Below are 21,046 nucleotides of genomic sequence, written 5' to 3' on the forward strand. Positions count from 1 at the left end.
TTGCTGCTCGCTGTTGTCACACCCTGACTTTCTGGCAGCAGCAGCACCTGGTTTACCCAAACCCTAATTCCCTCTCCAAGGACCTAAGTCCCTTTTTAGAGTCATCCTTCACTGACTTGCCCCACATTGCTGAGGAAATGTGTGGCAGGGCAAAGGTTAAAGGCAGATCCCCAAGGTGAAGCTCTTGCCTTGGCCAAGCCTTCGTGTTTGTATGGAGTGCAGTGATCCTGAATATCTCACACCTCCCATTCACTGGCACCAGCATTCTGGGCGGAATTGTGGGCTTGTGTGGTAGCTTTCACATTGTGAGTATCAGATGTAAATACTGCAGTAACAGTAATTTCTTTGCCATGTCTGGTGTTAGGGAAACTTTGCTTGGTAAGTAGGCAACAAAAGATAGCAGAGGAGTCACAGCATGTAGCTGTGGATATTTACTCTCTTAGCACTTTGTTTTGGTCTCTTCCTTTGGACCAAACTGCAGGGTAGCAGTTCACTGACTTGAGTCCATTGGCTTAGGGAGACACGGTGCCTGCTTGGCAGTGCCTGGACTGAGAGCACTGACTTTTAAAATCTTTTTCTGTTTTCAATCTCTGAATCCTCCTCATGCGGAAAAGCAGTTACACTGATAATTTTATTCTAATACTTGTGCATCAGTGTGCAGGCTCCAAAGTGGTGGGAGGCAACAGTTTGACAAAAATAAGGACCATAGAAAAGCTCTCTCATGGGTTATATGCACATACAGGGCATAGATTGTTTTTTAAAAAGTTAAAATAGTGTTATTTTTCAGCTAAGTGCATTGGACATCATTTTTCGGATGCTATTGCCAAAATCTAGACACTCAGGATTGCTGTGCAGGGCTGATGAGCCCTGTAGCCAAAGTCTGCATTTCATTTTTGTCCATGAGTTTTTGCAATGTTCTTTGACTACCGTATTAGGAAAAAAAAAACCCAAACTGTGTCCATCTGTTTTTTTAACTCCCTAATGTTCTTAGTATATAAATCACACATCCCAGGGTTATATTTGCTAGACTATTTTTCAGGTTTGATCAGTTTGGAGATGGAGGTTTTGATTCTAATTTTCAGATTTCTGTATGTTTTATATACGCAACAGATGCTTAGGAGCCAGGATTGGAGATATTGGGATATTGGGATACTTCAGGGCCTAGGAGTATCCCTATGAAATGGAAAAGGAAGATTACAAACTTATTTTTTTAAGTCACTGCTGAATCCATGAAATTATGAGGTCTTGTAGTTTTGTCAGCAGGAATGCCCAGGATCTTAACAAATTAAGTAGACAGCAATTAAATGTTAATGCCAAGGATTCCCTATGGGATGGACTGGGCTGTTGGGGGGGCAGTTCAGACCAGCTCAGAATGACCCTTTGGATCCTCCAGAAGTGGGATAAGGCCCCAAACCACTTGTGCTGGCACGTGGCTCATCTGTGGCCAGCGTGCCTGGCAGAAAACTCCCCCCTGGAGTCATGTCCTGCCCTGGGCCTCCCCAGGAGCTGGGCTGGGAGAAGCGCTCCCATGGTTGTAGCCTGAAGCTGATGCAGTTTTACAGCTTGTATTTCTGTTGTTGCTTGGGGCTTGCTCGTGAATGGGATTTTACAGGGTAGTTAAAGTATGAAATGTGAAACACGGGGAAATTAAATCCTTTACCATCCCCAGGGGGTAGGGCTCAAGGAAGAGCTTTGCACAGAGCATGGCTGACAGGAGGCATCGACAAGGTTTCTTTGAGGCTTTGGGATAATCCTGTTGGATGCTTTGGAGGCTGGGGAACTTGAGGGGAATGAGGTCCATGTCCTAATTTTTTGCCCACTCTGCCTCAGGGTGGAGATTAGCCGGAGCTGCCTTTGGGGTGCCACTCCTGAGAGAGGGATTTTTAGGATCCCTGTTGTGTGGGATGGGCAGGAGTGTCACTGTGCCCTGCCCCAGCAGATAACCCAGGGGTTTGCTGTGAGACACAGAAGAGTCTTCGAACAGCACTGTATTGGACTTTTGGTGCTGGAGGTAGCTCCCACAGATTTCTGCATGTGAGACAGTCTGGTTAAGTTTATCTCCATTTTCCCAGCTAACTGTGATTATTTGTTGTATCAATCACGGGCTTACTTTTTGCAAACATAAGCTTTTACAGCTTGTCACTAATCCATCCATTAAAAATTATTACAGAAATAGACAAGGCAATTGTAACACAAACTCCTAAAATATTGAGCATGACCTGTAAGGGTTGGCTTCTTGGCATCGATTCACTCTTCTGTCTTGAAAATAAAATTACTGTGGAGCTACTTGGGTTGATTAACGAAGAAATAGCTGGAGCCTTGCATTTTCTGTGTCAAGGAAAATGTAAAGTGTTAGAATAAATGGCAGCCTTGGAGCAATAATGTATAAATGGATATTTAAAATCTCTCCCCAGGCCAAGGGACAGTCCCAGTAAAAACCAGAATGCCTGGCAGTTGTCCAGCCTGATTTGTTAAGACACAGGAGCAAATAGCTGCCATTAAAAAAAACCAGAATCATAAAATCTTCCCACTTTTTCTGTAGTCCTCATTATTAGCATGAGCATGTGTCTGTTTTCATCTCTGTGATTATATTCTTGGAAATTGTCTCTGTGATGAATTGATGATTTCCATTAGAAACATCTCCATGGCCTGGACTAAAACAGACACCAGCAAGGCAATAATTGAGGAATTATTAAAATAAACCCTGGGGCACATTTGTGTTATGTAGAACATTCTGGAAACTTTCTCTTCTGTGAGCTCTGCTCCATAGTAGATCTTTTAACAAATACTTGCCTTCCTGGAAGGTTGGGGTTTATTTCCTTCTAAAGGGAGTAAATTCAGCTATTGCACAGAATAAAAGCAGTAAATCTGTGGCCATGGTACCTGGTTTTAATGCCAGGCAGCCAACACAGACTGAGCAAGCATGGGGTGTTGGCAGGATCTCCCTTTCTGCCCTCTCCATGCCCAGCTGGTTTCCTTCATGATTTCTCAGCATTTTTGGAGGTTGTCCTTTCTGCTGGCCAGGTTTGCCTGTGTTTCATTTGCTGCTGGTGGTGTCTCATTCCTCCCATCTCTCCTGGGGATGCCATGGACAGCATTTCCTTGAGAGCTCATCCCATGGTAATTGAAGAGCAGAAATCACAGGAGCCATCCTGTTTCACATGCCTGAATTCTGAGGGGGTTTTTGAGTGTATCAAGAATTAGGACCAGATGCTTTTTTTTTTTTTTAAAGAAACTGCCTCTTTTGTACATCATAAATCTTCCCTCAAGGCCGTGAGAGAATCTCTGTGCTGCCCACCCTCCAGCCAAACCACAATAAATCAGCGGGTCCTTCTGGTCCCTGCTGTGCGTTATCTGTGCAGAGGGCTCAGCTTGGAAATTAGCTGTTGTTAATGGGAGAGGGCAGCTGGCCATCTGTAAATAAATGTGAAGCTTTAGTAGCCTGTGCTGTTCCTGGCCTGTCAGCCACACACAAGCAGCATCCTGAACCTACTCATAGGATTAGTGCACAGAGGGAGCTGGAAAGGAGTGGGTGATGTGAAAAATTTGGGTTCATACATAGGTGAAAGCCTCAGGTGAAACACATCAAGGAGAGCTCAGCCATCGTGGGTTACAGTGGGGTTGAAGCAGTGGGATTTAGACCAGTGTGTTTGCCATAAACTGCAAAAGTTTATGCCCAAAAGATTGAGGCTTTTGACAGGTTTGATCTGGCTCTGTGTGTGGCTCATCCTCACTCACCATGGCCTTTGCCTGCTGTCCCTCTTCAGAGATGACTGGGCAGGAGGTGAATCAATTTATATACAATCCTTAGGGTTTCCAAATTCAATACCTGTTTCTCCTGTTCTTTCAGAGATGTTACTAAGTGGCCTCTTGGAACTGGATTTACTGGCTAAATACATAGTGTTGCTCTTAACAATCATGTAAGTTTTATTTAGCTGAGATTGCATCCAAGCTGTAAGAACTTAGATTGATGTGTCTCTACACCACTCAAAATTGCAGAAATTCACTCTTCACTGTGGAAAACAAGAATGTCTTGATTGAACAGCAGCGAGATAAACTCACAAGATGAAGTAGAGTGATTAAATGGTGTTGAGAAGTGAGTAATTGGAAACTGTATATTCTGTTTAGGTTTTGTTTGGTTCAGTTCTGAAACACTGGTCAATATCCTGCCCAGGAACAGCTAGCTCATTATTGATGCATATTTAAGTGAAGATACTTAACATGGTAATTTAACATTCCAAATGAGGAACTGAAAATGAGCATCACTCAGCTTCTAGTTAGCTCTTCTCAATGGATACCTTCTCAGGTGGCTCTTGAATATACCTTTTTTGGAGAGAAACTTCAGATAGAATCAAAAAGAATGCGGTTACCAAAACCTAAATAAAGTTTCTCTAATACAGCTAAAGAGTCTGCAGGCAGTGTTGAAAGGCTTCCAGTGACAGAATATCTGAAATTATCATTGGAAAAAACCCTCAGTGTAATTAGTCAGTGTAATTAACTACTGGACAAAGCAGATAGGGGATTAGTGGTATCTTCTAAGTCAAGCCTGTCTACACTGCTAAATGATAGTCTTTTGTCCAGCCAGGAGCAGTGGATCGGAGGCAAAAATTGTACTGTCTTTGTTTTGTCTGGGGTCAGATTAGATTATCATAATGGCTTTAAAATCTATGAATCTGTCATATTTGATTTTAAGTGAATGAATCAAAAGACTCCCTTAATGTAGGTATGTACATTCAGACCAGAGCTGAGTGAATAATTCAATGATTAATTTGATGAGCACAAACATAAGAACATGAATGCAGTTTTATTGGGTCATACCAAAGATTCCTCTCTTCCAGGATGGCTCTTCAGTTGACAAAGGCTTTTGTCTTAAATCCACCACTTGCAAATTCCATTAGGTCCCCCATTTCTCATCTGTGGTGTGAAATAATTCTTTATATTTCCCTTGTCCATTCTTCTCGTGAATGGTTTAGTGGTGGACTTGGCAGTGCTGGCTTAACGGTCAGACTTGGTAATCTAGAGGTCTTTTCCATCTTAAATAATTCCATGTTTCTGTGGATCTATGATTCTGTAAAGTGTTCTCCTCTGCCATCTCTTTTCTTTGTAAAACACGTTCTCTCTGTTCACAGAGAATCTCTCTGGTCCTGCTTGCTTTTCTTTGCTCGCCTTCCTCAAGTTTGGTTATACTTTTAGCCAAAGCATCTTGAGGACTCTTTCCATAAAGATCACCAAGGTGGGATTTGTCCAAATGAGCACAGAAATGGACATTTCTGCTCCTCACACCCTAGCCGTGCTCCTTTCCTTGTGTTGGCTGGAGGAGAAGAGTGTGGTAGTTCTCATGCAGGTGCTTACTGTCTAAACGTGCAAGATTTGTTGAGATGAACTTTGTCAGAAGTACTGAAAGTGGGAGCATTCCATGAATGTTTAGGAGGGCAAATTATTTTCTTTTTGGCACTCATTTTTGTCCCAAACTGTCTGCTTGATTTTTCATGGCCACAGAGTGTTTCAGGGATTTATCCTTGATAACTCCAACATATATTTCAACTCCAATGTATACTTCCTGATATTTATAGAGATCATATATTCTAAAATAGTGCATTTAGAATAAAATGGGTTTTTCCTTGTTCTTGAGCTACTTGCACATTTCTTAGGAAATACTTAATTACAAGCAATTAGAATTCTGAAACTTTCTTTATTAATTCTCTGCAACTTTCTTGACACTCGAAAGCTGGAGAGCACAATAATGACATTTTAAATGTATATATTGTTGTTGCAACTGTTTGATAAAACAAGATACCTATACAATGTAGAGTTAAGCTGGTCTGTTTGGTTTTAATTTTTAGCTCCCAATTTATTGTTTCTGCAATCTGCTTGGCAAATTGATATCCGCAAAAATGTATCTTGACCAGTTGACAGAATTTCTCTTTTTTTTCTGGTGCAAAATAAATTTTCCAGGGTTGTATTTCTCTAGGACAGAGGAATGGCTCAATGTGGTAAATCCTACAGATAAGCTGAAAAAAAAGTAGAATTTATGTGAGATACAGAGGTTATAAGGATCTCCAAAGCTCTTTTTGCACTGAGACAAGTATATCTTTTTATCTGCACTGAGTCAATACTATCTTTACACTGGCTATTTCTATGATGACATCTGCCTGCAAACTTATCTGTGAGAAAGCAAGTGGTAAACAAGTCAGTCTCAGAAAAAGGAATGTACACACCACCCCAAATTTCTATTAAATGTATTTCACTGAAAATCTGAGCTGTTTAAGCTCTAGCTGAGAGTGACTTTATTGCATTTTCCTTTGCTCCTTTTCATTATTTAGAACAATTCTCAGTGCTGCATTCACCTTATATTTCAAAATTGTTTACTATATATTGGGTAATTTACAGCATCCATTTTCAGTTGCATCAGTTTTCATTGTTTTTAGGTCTGTTCTTCCTAGTTAATGCTGGCAGGACATCGAGGTTGGTTTCCATTGGGAAGCAAGTCAGAAGGAAAATAAACCAAACCTATTAGTGCTGAAACATGACCTAGTTTTAAATTGTTGTCAGGTGAGGAATCTCCTCCAGATTTTAACTATCCCCTTATTTTATGGACACGGAGGAATAAGACAGCAGTTAGGAAATACATTGTTCCAGCCCTCAGATACTGGAAAATATATATTTTAGCAGTGGTTTGTCTACAGAGCTGTACTTTTCTGTTTCCTAGAAGCTAAGTGAAAAAGATTGAGGTAACAAGATCACATATATGTATATATGTATATACAACGAGCAAGAGTGGGCTGATTTACTGACATCCCACAGAAGGAAGTGAATAAACCAGTGAGCAATTTCTTCTTTTAAAACTATGCTTTTGAGATATTTAATACATGCTGTGTATTTTTTAATGACATTTTAAAAAATGCTGGTTTTTTACTGAATACATTGATTGCAGGGATGTGGTGATATCAGACTGTTGACTGACACACACTGCTGAGCTTCAGCTTTGCCTTTCCATTTCATGCAGAACCATGACGATAAACAGGCTGAAGTGCCAGCCTCTGTCATAGATTCATGGAATAGTTTGGGTTGAAAGGGACCTCAAAGGTCACCCAGTCCTACCCTCCTGCAATAAGTAGAGATAGCTTCAGCTACATCAGGTTGCTCAGAGCTTTGTCCAGTGTAACCTTTCATGTTTTCAGGGATGGGACATCCACCACCAGTCTGGGCAACCTGTGGCAATGCTTCACCACCCTCCTAAGGTCCTTTTTCAAGGAGCCCACTTGAGTGTGATCCACCTGCTAATCCTGGGATGATTCATTGATTCCTGTGGAGGTGCCTACTGTACTATAGGAGCTCAGAAGAGTGGATAAAAGGATGTGCCCATCTTCTGCACATCACGGTGTTTGCAGACCTCAGCAGAGTGCTGGAGATGTGAAATTTTGCTATGATATTTCTTAGGATTTGACTGCCAACAGTGGTGTTTTCAGTGGAAGCACTGGTTTCTTTCCTGTGCCTCATAATGATGGCAGCACTGAGGGAGTGTTGCTGTCAGTGGCAGGTCCCACATCTCCTCCATGCACCGCTACCTGGGAGGGTGAACATAGACAGAGGCAAGTCGGCTGCTGGCATTTGAAGGGCTGTCATAAACTGTCACCCAGAACAGGGTAATCACAAAAGACTTAAAACCCTGATGTCCTTTGTCATTTGGTTGCCCTTGGTTGAGTCACTTTTTACAGCTGATGGAACTAGGGGAAATTTTGAATACAATGTTGAATCTTTGCATATGGAATAAAATTTTGAATAAAACAAGACAGCAATGACCTTGAAGAATCATGGACTTCAAAAGATCTCTGCAGTAGGGATTCTGTGAAGGAAAATGCTGTCTCCAAAGATTTTAACTGCCAAACTGTATTACATCCCAGAGCAGAGCTTTCCAGAGACTTAACAGTTTTGCCCCAGTGGAAACAGAGGTCTGTTCTCCAAAGCACAACCTCACTACATCTGCTCAGCAAATGTCACATTAAACTTTTAATGCAGGGTGAAAATTAGTTTGCTCTGCCTGGTTCAGAAAAATGGCCACAGCATTTTTGCCCAATTGTTTCCTAAACAAACCCTCAGTGTGGGGAGCAGGCCTTTGGAGCAGCAATCATCACAGGGGTGAAAGGGCTGAAAAACCAGAATAAATACTGTGGCAATGTTGCATTGCATTTTCTCTGCACAGCCTGGAAGGAGTTTGTAATGAGGTGGGATCTCTTCTCCCAGGAAACTGTTGATAGGACAAGACGAAATGGCCTCATGTTGCACCAGGGAAGGTTTGGGTTGGATATGAGGAAAATTTTCTTCGCTCAGAGAGTGGTCAAGCACTGGAACAGGCTGTCCAGTAAAGTGGTGGAGTTGCCATCATAGAAAGTGCTCAGAAAGGCAGTAGATGTAGCACTTCAGGGTATATTTTAGTGGGCATGGTGGTGTTCAGTCAAAGGTTGTACTTGATGTTCTTGAAGGTCTTTTCCAGCCTGAATGATTCTATGATTGAACAGCACTATCAAAGGAGAGGGTGCTAACATCTATCCCTCCCTCCCTGTCATATACACACACCTGCATTCTAGAAAAATAAGCCAAAACTAACCCTGTGTCCTTTGTTTGGTGGCCTTGAAGCATATATTTAAGCACACCAAGACATTTTAAGCTGGGTGATTTAAAGATACAGTAACAAGGAAAGTCCTCACCTTTTTCAAGCTGTATATTTTATGATGGGCTGCAAATGAGAAAGCCAGGGCAGTTTTCTGACATATTAACTGAATAAAGCAAATCTCTGTAGGCCACACAGTAATTCTGTAGCAATATCTGTCCCTGCCTGATTAACACCCTTGATTATTGGTACAAGGAGAATTTTCATCACGTTCTTCTATTTGCAAGAGATCAGACTAAATAATCATAATGTTCCTTTCTGGGTCTAAAATCTATTAACCTCTTTACTCATTTTCCTTTTATATGTTGCTTGGTTTGAACAATGAGATGAGGGTGGCCAATTTCTCTTTCCTTTAGAACATCACATTGGTCAGGTTTGCTTTCTGGTTCTCATGCATTTTTCACAATGCAGAGGAAGTTTAAAGCCAAACAGAAAAGCCCTCCATTAAAAACAAAGTACATCTTAAAAATTGAAGTATTTGTGTTAATAACAATTCCTTCATTAGAGAGATGTAATACTCAAAGGCAGAACTTCTCAGTAATAGTCCCTTCAGTCTTTCTTATGTCTCCCTCACACTTCAGCTTCATGCTGAGTTCTGTGCTAGTTCTGATTTATATTGTAAGAAACCATGAATGGGTAACTTCTGATCAATAAGCTGCTCACAATTATAGGGTAGTGCTCATATTTAACTTGCTTTTCATACTGTCCTGGAAGGCCTCCTGCTCCACTTTCTGAAATCAGTCCTCTTTTTGTTTAGCATCCCTAATGTGCAAGTTTAAACAATATTAGTGAATCCCCAGGGATGTGTCTGCCTTTGCAGGGTGGTTCTTCTAATCCAGCATGATGTGTGGTGCCTTGGTGACTTGTCCAATGGGTCATGACTTGAACTGCATGGAAGCATCAGGTGAACTTAACACCCTTCTGGAGGAAAAAGCCGACAAACTCTGAATAGCTTTGCTGGGATTGTTCATGTAAATCCACCACTGATGAGTTCATCAATAAGGCTCCTGATAAGAAGCAATTAAACTGTCAAGCAGTAAATGATCCAGAGCAATTCCAGCCTGTAGTACAAAAGAGGCAGAAAAGCATCAATGTTTTGCCAAATGGCAAAGAAGTCAAAGTGATATTTCAAAGGGTATTATTTTTCAATCTCCTAAAACAAGCAGAAAGGTTCCTCTACTCAGTAACAGTAGGGGAGGCAGGGGTGAAGAAGTGAGAGGATTTATCTATACACACAGACAGTCCCACCAAGAGAAAGAAAGAGTGACATGAATATATTAATATGACTAACTTACTTTTAATTCCAGTGTTTATTTGTTCTTTTATTCATGTTCTATTATTCACCTGAAGGCTAACATACGTAGGGATGTCCCCCACCAGGCAGCCCTGCTGAGGTGACAGTCTGGCAGGTACCTGGTACTGTGACCTGCAATGTGCGGGTGCAGGTTTCACTCTGCTGGCAAAACCACCAGAAATTCAGAGACATGGGCTCTTGTTTTCTGTTTATGAGTTTAGGGGCCTTAAATTACAAGGGAGTTTTTGATCCGCTCTCATTTTTCATCAAAGAAGTTCTTTGAAACTTTGCACGTTCTGCTTTCCTGATGGTACTGCTGAGGAATTGGATGCTTTGGAAAAAGGTTGATAATGCCCTTTCTCTTTACCTGGAGCACGGGCTGTTTTCTTTGTGTTTGCCAGTTTGGTTCTTTCCTGACGAACTGATGGTGAAATGGGTTAATATAAAGGGAAGGTGTAGTAGTAATGCTGAAATGTTTCCTCATCTGTCACAAGTTACATCTGTAAATTAGAAATTGCAAAAATGTGGAAACTGTAGTGTCAAGGACTGACACCAGTCCTTGAACAGAGCCTGAGTAATTACTAGGACACTGTTAGAGTGACCTTTCCTTTGCCTCTAATGAGAATTGCAAGGTCTTGCAGGGTCCTTTTTTACTGTCTGTGCAGGGTGTTCAGCCAACAGTGTACACACCAAGAGCCCAATTAAAAAGGTAACTTGTCCATGTACAAAACCACTGGTATTTTCAAAGTTTTTTGAAACCTGTCCTAAACCAAGCCACTCAGAGTGGCAGCTTGTAATGGAGGTTTAGATCTCCATTTAAACATCAAACTGGGAAGAAACAAGTAGCAAAACCCCCAAATCCTGTCAGGAAAATCAAAGATTATAAATATAACTGTAGGAATTTATATTTCATCACCAGGCTAGGTCCTCTGAAAGATTTGTATCATCTGCATGATAGACACATGAAGTCTCCTTAATGAAACACTAGATCCAGAAGCTTCTATCTCAGAAACCCTGGAAACAGAGTGCAATCTGTGTTTCCCCAGTGGAATTGCAGATAATGTCTCTTTTATCATATGGTCAAGTTGGGTTCTACTGTCCCTCCTCAAACTAGGTGTTAAAGGAATTACATCCTTGCCTGTACCAGCAACAGTGTGGTCAGCAGGACCAGGGCAGTGACTGCCCTCTGCACTGGGTACTGGTGAGGTTTCCCCTCAAATCCTATTTCCTTTCACCTCAAATGTTTGTTCTGGCCCTTTTCATGTGGCTAGTCAGTAATAGGTTCTAAAGGCATATGGTCTTGGGTAAAAGATGTGCTAGGAGTTAAAGTATTCGTATTTATGGCTGGGTTTGCTTGTAGTTTTTTTCATTCTAAACTAAATTATTCTTCTGGTAATTGTTTTGAATTTGTTTCCTGTTGCTGGAGGAAGGCAAGGCATATTCTGGGGTGTCCATGTGCTGTGGGGACAATTTGCTCAACCCCTTCTCCAAGTGCTGGGCTTTTCCCATGCTGCTTGGAGAACCAGGGAAAAGCCAGTGCTCAGTGGCTGAGCAAGGACCAAGGGTTGGAGCCACACACGCTCCATCCAGGCAGTCCCAGCAGACACATCCAGACAGAAGAGGCAGTTGTGGCTGCTTTGCTGAGTTTTGCCCAACTCTGAGTCCCTGGGCAGGGCTGATGCTGCTCTGGATCACAGTGTGACACTTGAGCTGCTCCGGAGTTAAATGCTTTTCAAGTACCTGAACTTGGCTAGTTGTCCTTTGACTTTTTTCTTTGCTGGGAACCAAGATTGAAATCATCAGGGGAAAAAGGTTCCTTTTGCTGTTGTTTGTGTGTCCAGCTCCATGAGCTAGTGCCAGCAGGAGCAATCCTCTAATTTCCACTAACGAGAAATCCCTCCTACCCTCTCTTTCTGGACAGAAAATTCTGTCTTAAATTTCTTTAAGACAAAGAACTAATTCTGCTCTTACTGCCTGCAGTTTCAATTCTGCCTCAAAACTGCCATAGAAAGGGCAAAGCTGGATGGTTCCATTAAAAAGAAAATAATTATTCCAGAGTATTAAAGACTGGAACAAATTGCAGCAGTGTTTTGTGAGTGCCCAGGTCTGCTCAGAGCAGATGCCAAGTCCCGTCTCAGCAGGGCAGAGGAGGCTGGGATCAAGACCAGCAAACAGGCCACATCTCCACCATGAGTTTAGAGCTCAGATGCACTCCCACAGCTGCCTTTGCTGGTTTGCTCCTGTAGCAGCACTGACTTCTGTCAGCACTTGGGCTCCATGCAGGGAGCAGCATTCCCAATGACATTACGGTTCAGTTAACCCTATATTGGAGGAGAAAAGCCATAAGGATATAAGCTCCACATGGAAAGTAGCCATGGCCTTGGGTGCTGAGTTGAAGAGCATCCCAGGGAGGTGGACCTCGGCCAGCAATCTTTCCCACAGCAGGGAGACTCTAGAGGTGAGTGCAAACGTGTAATGCACCATAACATGGAGTCACCACACTGATAAATCGGAGCACAAGACCCTTGGCTCTCTGCATTTACCTGGGATCCTGTCAACGTTCTCAATAAGCAAGTGCCTGCAAATGTAAGGGCTGCTCCTCCCGAGTGCTTGGATTAAGCTCTGGTTTGCAGTGCATCATTTAAGAGGTTCCAAATATTTTCCGTGTGTTGAAATAAAATTATAAACAGATTGAGCCCGGGTACAGTAGATCCACTGGACTAAATCTGAGAAAAGCTTTCAATTAAAGAATGAGGCTTAAGGGGGATAGGGAGTGAGCTGGCATGGAGGGAAATTCTGTCAGTTTAGTGAAAAATATTTTGTGGGAATATACTTTCTCCAAAGATCGAAGGAGAGTTTCCTTGTGCAGGAAACCACGTGATGTAAATTGGTATCTACCAAAGCAGTCCATTGCTTGAACGTAACAAAAGTAACTGTATGAAACTGCAAAACAGCACACACTGCATTTTCACGGGGAAATGTGCTGTATTCAGTGATGTTAATTACTGTGTGGGCTCAATTTTCAGTGCAATCAATCCACAGGAAACAAAGGGACTGCAAGGGAAATATAAAAAGGCAGTCATCTAATAGGAGCCATATTCAATAAAATTGTATCTGCCTTCAGTGGGCAGTGAGAGGTGTCTGTTCTCCCTTGGCAGGGCACAAGATGGGCTGGGCAGTGGGTGTCGGGCCAAGAGGGGCTTGGAGCAACACTCTGTGTATTGCCCCATACGTGTATATATAAATATGTGTATGTGAGAAATACAACTCCTGTTTTGAGAAACTAGGAAAGAAGGGGGTTTAATTCAGGCTGCTGGTGGACTTCAGACCCTGGGTGAATTTCACTTTTCCTGCAGTTTCAATTTAGTGCCAGTATGTTAGTAAGCCATTTGTTTTGTTTGCCTAGCACTTAACAGAAGGATTATCTGGTTTCTTTCTTTTTCTTCCAAGGTTGCTTTTCATTTTCAAAGCTGAATGTGATCATTTTTAGTGGTAGCATTCTCTCCCATTCAGGCTCCAAACTTACCTAGGAAGTGACTTCATGTTATTATTCAAGCAGATTATTGCCTGGAGTGGCTGAATTACCTAGTGTTCGTGTAATGGCAAGCTCTCAGTCCATATGCATTTTATGACTGTAATCATTTGTTATTTTCCCTTTATTAGGTTTGTTTTTAAAGAAAGTTTTACTGTGCCATTTATGATATGCTAAGTGGTGCAACTTGCTGAAGAAACATATCGCATACATTTTATTTTTAATAGGTTTTGCTTGCTAAAATGGAAATTTTTTATTTACCCTAGTAGGGCAGTTTTTTGCTGACAGTTTTATTATTTCAATTACTCAGACATTTCTTTCCTCTTTTGTTTCCTCAGACACTCCTCCAGGGAGTTTTAATGTGCCATTCTTTATTTCGGATTGGGTTCAGAAAGTGTTATTTCTAGCAAGGCAGGGAAAAAGTGCAATACAGCAGACATTAAATAGTGGGATGTCAAGGTTTTTATTTTCTTTCCTCTTTGAGTTGTGGAATCCTTTCCTCGTTTGTGTCATCTGGTGATTAATTGCATTGATAATCTGTGTTCCTCATCAATAACTGTCTCCTACCAGTGCCAGGCAGAGGCTGTGCTCTGCCTGAAGAGCTTGTGACTGCAGATAGATGAACATACATGTATGAGTAAAGAAGGGGACCTCTGAGCGCATTTAAAATTATCAGAGGTACAGGCTACTTTAATAAACTAATGCTCTGTAGGCAGTGGCAGCAACTCCTGAATGCATTTCACTTGCTAGTGAGGAAAGAATGGTACCATTTCTCCAGGGCAAACCCCAAGCCTTGGTCAGTGGAGTGAAAAGTGAACCCCAAGAGATCATAAAAGGTGGGAGCTTTATAGCCTGAGTGGGCCGGCACCAGCAGATGGAACTGCCTATGCAAGGCTCTCTAGGGTGGCACAGCATGGAAAGCAGGGTCTGCTCCCCTGGCTCATACTGGGGTGTGATCATGATTCCCTCTGCAAGTGCTAGTGAGTCTTTGACCAGTCCCTGATGTCTGATGGATTTTAATTTCTATTATAGCTTGACCAGTACTTGGAGAAAATCAAACTTAATTCATAAAATCATAAAATATGCTGAATTGGAAGGGACCCATCAGGATCATTGAGTCCAACTGGCCCTGCACAGGACAGTCCAGTCACACCCTGTGCTTGAGACCATTGTCCAAATGCTTTTGAACTCTGTCAGGCTCAGCGCTGTGACCACTTCCCTGGGGAGCCTGTTCCAGTGCCCAGCCACCCTCTGGATGGATAATCTTTTTCTGATATTCCACTTAAACCTCCCTGACTCAGCGTCCAGCCATTCCCTCAGGCCCTGTCATTGGTCAGCAGAGAAGAGACCAGTGTCTGCCCCTTCACTGCCCCTCATGAGGATGTTGAGGAGCACAATGAGGTCTCCCCTCAGTCTCCTTTTCTCCAAACCGAGTGACCTCAGCCCCTACACATGAGGTTTCCCTTCCAGACCCTTCACCATCCTCATGGCCATCCTTGGGACAGTGTGGGAGCCCAAGAGCTGCAGGCAGATCTGCTCTGGCTGCCTTTGTCTAGTGCATGGCCTTGACCACCCTTCAGTGATACAGAAAGGGCATTACAAAGCACATCCTCATGCTTCTGCTTCCCTTTGTGCTTTCCAGAGTGTCTGGGGGAGAGCTCTTCGACCGCATTGTGGAGAAGGGGTTCTACACGGAGAAGGACGCCAGCACCCTGATCCGGCAGGTCCTGGACGCTGTGTACTACCTGCACCGCATGGGCATCGTGCACAGGGACCTCAAGGTACAGCCAACAGCACCACTGGGGCCCCTGGGCAGTGTCAGTGAAGGTTGTGTCGTTGTTTGAGCTTAACAAACGTGTACTCCAGGGCTGGCTGTTTCAGTAAGGTTTTACCTGAGGAGAGATGTCTCAAAGCCTCCCCATTTAACTGGTTTTAATGAGGATTCTGCAGTCAGGGCACTTAGAGTGGGAATTTTGCACATATGATGTGGGGAGAAGCCATTAACCCCCAAAATGTTACATTGAGGTAGAAATCCCATCTCACCTGAGGTGTGTTCACTGCTATAAAGTATTTTGCAGGTTTTCTGTGCTATATTTACTTCTACTTAGTAATAACTGGTAACAATAGTGGGGAAAAGTTGGGTGATTTCCTATCATTTGGAGAAGGGTTTTTGGAGACACTAACAGCAAGGGTTCTCCTAAGAACCATTGTGTGCCAATGTGATATTTAGATGATTTTCCTTTCAGCTGCACCATATTGTCACATCTAAACCTCTCAGCTTTTCAGGTAAAAAAAGCTCCCTAAACATCGTTGTTTTATTGTTTTCCTGTAGTATCTTAAACTGTCATTAAGACAAACAGAAAGACCTGGATTTGACAGCACTTTAGTGTTTTTAACAATGAATTAGCAGAAGATACTAGAAAAAGATACAAATTTCAAAAGAAAACTGTGGGTTCAATTCCTGAGCTAGTTAATTCTGCCAAAGTTTACTGCCAGAAATGAAGACTTGAGGGATGGAAATAACACCTCTGCTTGTATTTTGGAGGGATGCTCCGAACAGGAGTTTCCTTGGATGTTGAGGCAGAGCTTGTATTTTCCCCCTGTAAAGAAAGTGGAATTTGGCTACGTGTTATGAGCCTTATATAAGCCTTATAAAAAGGCTTAATGAACATCAACAGAGTCAAGAGGCACTGCAGTCCAGTCCAGTCCAGGCAGTCCCAAATAATGGGTTTCTGTAAGGAGGTACTGGTTAGGCTTCCATCTCCTACAGTCTCCACATCTTGCCCTCAGCTCCTGTTCATTTCCTGCCCTTATGCTGAAGTACATAGAAACATTCTCATACTTATAAGAGCTCCACAGAATTCCAGTATGGAACTGCTGTATTTAACATGATCTTCTTGCTCCCAATTCAACTTTTAGGAAATAACTTCAGGCTTCTTTCTGCCACCAGCATTTTTGGAGTGAGGTCCAAGACCTCTTAATTCAGATATTCCATTGTACAAGATCTTGGTATTCTTCTCTTTATAACTTAAAGCAGGTTATACCTCCCATTTTAAAAAATAATTTTATTTTAAAGTTTCTGTAATAAAATATGGGATATGGTGTTTTGGGAATTAAATTCATGTACAAATTACTTTCAGAGTTTATGTAAGGCCAAGCTGATTTGAGATCAAACCAACCTTCTCCAGTGGTATTTTGTAGCAAAGAGTAGCTCTTTTTCTCTCTTTTGTTTGCAGGTTTTTGTCAGTACCATATCAATTGTCAAAATGACTCATAAAATACAGTATATGAGGAACCCTGCTGTGAATTTCTGTTAGCAAAAACATACCATGATGAGAAAAATGGGGATATAATAAGGCTTTTTATCATCTCAAAATATCAAAATAAGGGTAAGGCTCAAAATGAAACTCTGGGAAAGAATCCACTCTACAAAAATACAACCCCTGAAACATCCATAACAATTATTTATTGTAATTACGTGTTTATTCAGATACCAAAAGAGTAGTTGCTGTAGCTGGTAAAAACAGGTCTGGGCTTCAAGTCTCTAACCTAAGTAATGCAACAGCAGATTAGAAGAGATGGCAGCAGGTGATGTCTGGGGGAAGTCAAGGATGCACAAAAGGACTGAAAGGCTCAAGCAGCTCCACTTGGTACAGAGCCACCTTGTTAATGCTTTTTGAATTAACCAGCTTGAGGAAACAGAATTCTTTAAACAAGTGTGAGTTTCTTGGCCTTACTAAATGTGAGTATTTGGGAACCTGAGGTGAGTTAGCAGAAGTTGTTAGGAAGTAACTGCTTTTCCCTTAATTCCAAGTCTACCAAGCCCTCAGCAGATCACAAGGGCAGTAGTAAAAATTAGGAATGACTCCAGCCTAGAACAGAACATGGCATGAAACTGTAGTCCCTAAAACAGTGCCAACACCTTAAAGTCAGATTAAAGCACTGGACTTGTGAGGTATCATGAAAAAGAAACATAAGTGGTACAGCTGCATATTTATTTTTAGGAACCGAATCATTTCCTTTTTTACCTCAGCCCTGCTGGCCCACAGCTTTAGCTGTGGCTTGCAGATCCTCTTGTGGCCATTGTGTCCCATGTTTCCACATGTCCCATGGATAAAACCATCACTTACTGCTGGGGCTGGGGAGCCAGGAAATGCTTTAACCTCCTGAATGGGGACATCGCCCTCCAGCACTCCTCCATCCCCCCTTTCCCCAGAGCAGATGGAGAAGGGGAAGATGGATGCTGGTGCTGCTGAACTGCAGTTTCTCCTCCTTACAAATCCAAGCTTGGATGTGTCCCAGGGAGTCTGAGGATGTTGTGTGGCTGCAGCTGCTCCTCACCATTTCCTGGAGCACACAGCAGGCTGCGTGTCAGCATTTGTGCCAGCTTTGAGCAAAAGACTCCACCAAGCTATTTGGAAACATTGGGTACCCATCACTTTTATAGGTGAAGACCCAAAGGTGCAGGGCCCATTGCCACCAGGCTGAGTGCTGCAGATGTGGAGCCTTTCATGAGCCCAGGTGGTAGGTAGGGGAAGATGTGGGTTCTCACAGCACCCAGCAAGAGCTTTGCTGTGCAGCAGCACATTCAGAACACATGGATGCAGGACTGTCTGGAGCAGATGGAGGCTGGTTGGGCTCTCCAACCCGCCTGACACTGGTATAAAAAGTTACAGGGCTTTGTGGAGTGATCCTTGTTTTCTCTTGCCATAAACAAGTTGCTGGGCTAAGTGCTGTAGCACATTTTTCCTTCAGCATTTTTTCCTAATCAGCTCTAGCTGAAATATTCTTTCTTCAAGTCTGTTAACTGTAAAGGCATTTCCTTTCTCAATACAATTTGCTTCCAGTGAAAAAAATAGAAAAATTCTCTAATACCTCCTGTTTTCCTTTTTCTTTTTTCAAATACTGTATAAATTTTTTTTAATACACTACCTGTATTTGCCATATTTACTTGCTTTCAAACGGATCCTTCTGTTTCACTACTCAAAAGTAATAGTACATCAGACATATCTCACAAGTAAGGAATGAGTCTTACTTGAGGTGCCAGAAGTTTGTTATCCCAGAAAAGTTGCTCAAAGCTCAGGGTGTCAGGGTCTTCCAACTGTTGCCCTACAGGAATCTGGAGAGGATCTCCATGTAGGTTTTAAGAACAACTCTTTAGGCTTAGGGCAACCAAATTATATTTGTGTATGGTGTGACTAGGGATTGTATTAAATGCAATGCATGGCTCAACAGGTGTTGTTACTGAGCTCACATGTTCAAAACTCATAGTGCTTATTCTCCATTCCAGCCTGAGAACCTGCTTTACTACAGCCAGGATGAAGAGTCAAAAATCATGATCAGTGACTTTGGATTGTCGAAGATGGAGGGTAAAGGAGATGTCATGTCCACAGCCTGTGGAACTCCTGGCTATGTTGGTAAGAGGTTTGCTTATATTTTAGTGAAAAAATACTAATTTTGTGGTGCTGGTACATGGTGCACGGGAGGAGACTTTACAGATATTTGTTTGATTTTTAACGTTTCCCTGTGCTCTGTCTTGTGTGCTCTTCCCCTCTGGGGTGCAATCCTGCAATCCAGCTCTGGGTTTATGGGATTCATGTTCATGTTTTCAGTCCTTCGTGGAATGAGTGTTCTCAAAGACACTGCTTTAGCTACATCACGAGCATGTGAAGAATAGTCTCAAATGTATTGCTTCTGCAAGCACCTAGAAAACCAAGAAACTTTACCTAATGAAATGCATTATTTTAATCATGAAGAACAACATTTTCCTGATTCCTCTGATGCAAGACAGTAAAATGAAAGAGCTGCATTTTTTTCAGACATGTTCAGTTATCCTCTGTTACAATCATGTTAAGTTACTGACTCAGATGTCAAAATGCAAAAGCTCTTTAGACCCTTGGACCTTTCTGGACAGTGTCAAATTGTTTTCTATCATTTATTCTTTGCTCTTCTGTCCATTTGGTAGTGATTGTACAGGGCTAGCTATTAGCAGCATGTTTACCAGCAGCCATTAAAAACAGTTAAAGCAGCTGAAAGTGAGCATTAGATGGCAGGTGGTGATGAGATGTCTTTGAGCAAACACTATTTAAAAGGCCCCCTTTATGTACAAGACATCCAGCAAGCCTGTGCCTCCTGCCACACCAGGAACATCAGCTGAGGTGGGAAAATTAAACTCTGGGATATCCATGAAATTCAGGAAACTGACAGTGGATAGATTTGTCTCAGATCTTTCCAGCAATCCAGAAGCTCTCTTTTCCAGCTGTCAGAAGCTGTTTTTATTTTGCAGGTGCCACCTCACCTGTTTTCATAGTTCTGATGATATCATGATACAACAACTCAGATTAGGTGATTATGGCACAGTGACACAGATTTGTCACAGGTACTTTCTATGGGCATTATCGTCACACTGTGCAGACACGCTCTATCCCAACAAAATCAGGAAAAGGAATAGATTTGTGTGCTTTCCCATTGTGGAGCCGCCAGCCCATCAATGTTTTATTTTAAGACATGGGCCAGGATGCACTCTGAGTAGCAGTCTTGTGTAATCACACCAGACTGGAAATCTTCTTCCAAAGCAGTAGCAGGAATTGAGCTGAGACAGCAACTTTCATAACTTTTGCTGTCAGCTCTTCTGTCCTTATCAAACATGTTTTATTTTGCTCTGGAATGGGCACTGACTAGAATAAGTCTCAAGACACAGGAAAGCTTAGAATGTTTGCTGAAGTGCTGATGATAATGAGGGAGTGACTCTGCTTGGTCTCTGAGTGATCTCATGCAGCCTCTCATAATCATGGCTATTTACACAAGAAAACTTGCTGTTTTGGAGAGGAGGCTCTCAGAGCCTGTGACAGGAGCTGGAGTGCTTTGAGAGATGTTTGAGAGCTCTCATTACCCACGGTCTGGCCTCTGATGGCTGCACAAGTGCCTCCAAGGCTTGTTGTTACCTTACTGAAGGTAGGATTTACTCATCCTGGTTCAAGAGGTCATGGCCACTTATTTCAGAAGTGCTGACAGGACTTTTCCCCCTCTTTCACAAAGACAACAGCTTTAAATATTTGTTCTATTTCTTTTTTCTTTTTTTTTTTTCTTTTTTTTTTCTTTTTTTTTTTTCTTTTTTTCTGTGCAGGATGCACCTCCTCTTTAGTGCTGTACTTTTTTAAAAACGTAATAAGTTGCTCAGACAACATTTTCCAAGCACAGAAGATTTTTGTTGCCAGTCACTGTGGTCATGGTCCCACAGATGGTCCTCCTTGAGTGTTACACCTGATGTTGTGGCTTCTGCATAGGTGGTCCACAATTTTCCCACATCCAAAAGCTTTCATGAGTTTCAGTGTCACTCCAACTTGCAGCACCTGCCAACTCCTCTCAAAGCAATGGAAGAATCATTCCTCCTAATGGCACAACATGAATAGAAGTCTCAGCCTGGCTAAGGTAGACAAATGCCACAGTCCCAACCCATGAAGTGCCCTGTCTGCCACCTCTTTTTTGTGTTTTGCTTTTTCTTTCCCATGTATTTTACCTTAGGTTAAGTAACACTCAGAGATCCATC

The 21,046-nt window shown here is 42.2% G+C and overlaps 1 protein-coding gene across 3 annotated transcripts in view; it reads left to right on the top strand.

The window, feature by feature from the left end:
* CAMK1D (calcium/calmodulin dependent protein kinase ID) overlaps positions 1-21,046 on the top strand; it is a 209,463-nt gene that overhangs the window by 151,795 nt on the left and 36,622 nt on the right. For all 3 annotated transcript variants that reach the window (XM_066182724.1, XM_066182722.1, XM_066182723.1), the window contains 2 exons: positions 15,140-15,278; positions 18,788-18,914. In XM_066182724.1, the coding sequence (XP_066038821.1) occupies positions 15,140-15,278; positions 18,788-18,914 (266 nt within the window). The remainder of the gene's footprint in view (positions 1-15,139; positions 15,279-18,787; positions 18,915-21,046) is intronic.

Source organism: Chamaea fasciata, unplaced genomic scaffold (genome assembly GCF_029207755.1).
Source record: "Chamaea fasciata isolate MVZ Bird 193981 ecotype frontalis unplaced genomic scaffold, bChaFas1.0.hap1 SCAF_5, whole genome shotgun sequence".
NCBI lineage: Eukaryota > Metazoa > Chordata > Aves > Passeriformes > Sylviidae > Chamaea > Chamaea fasciata.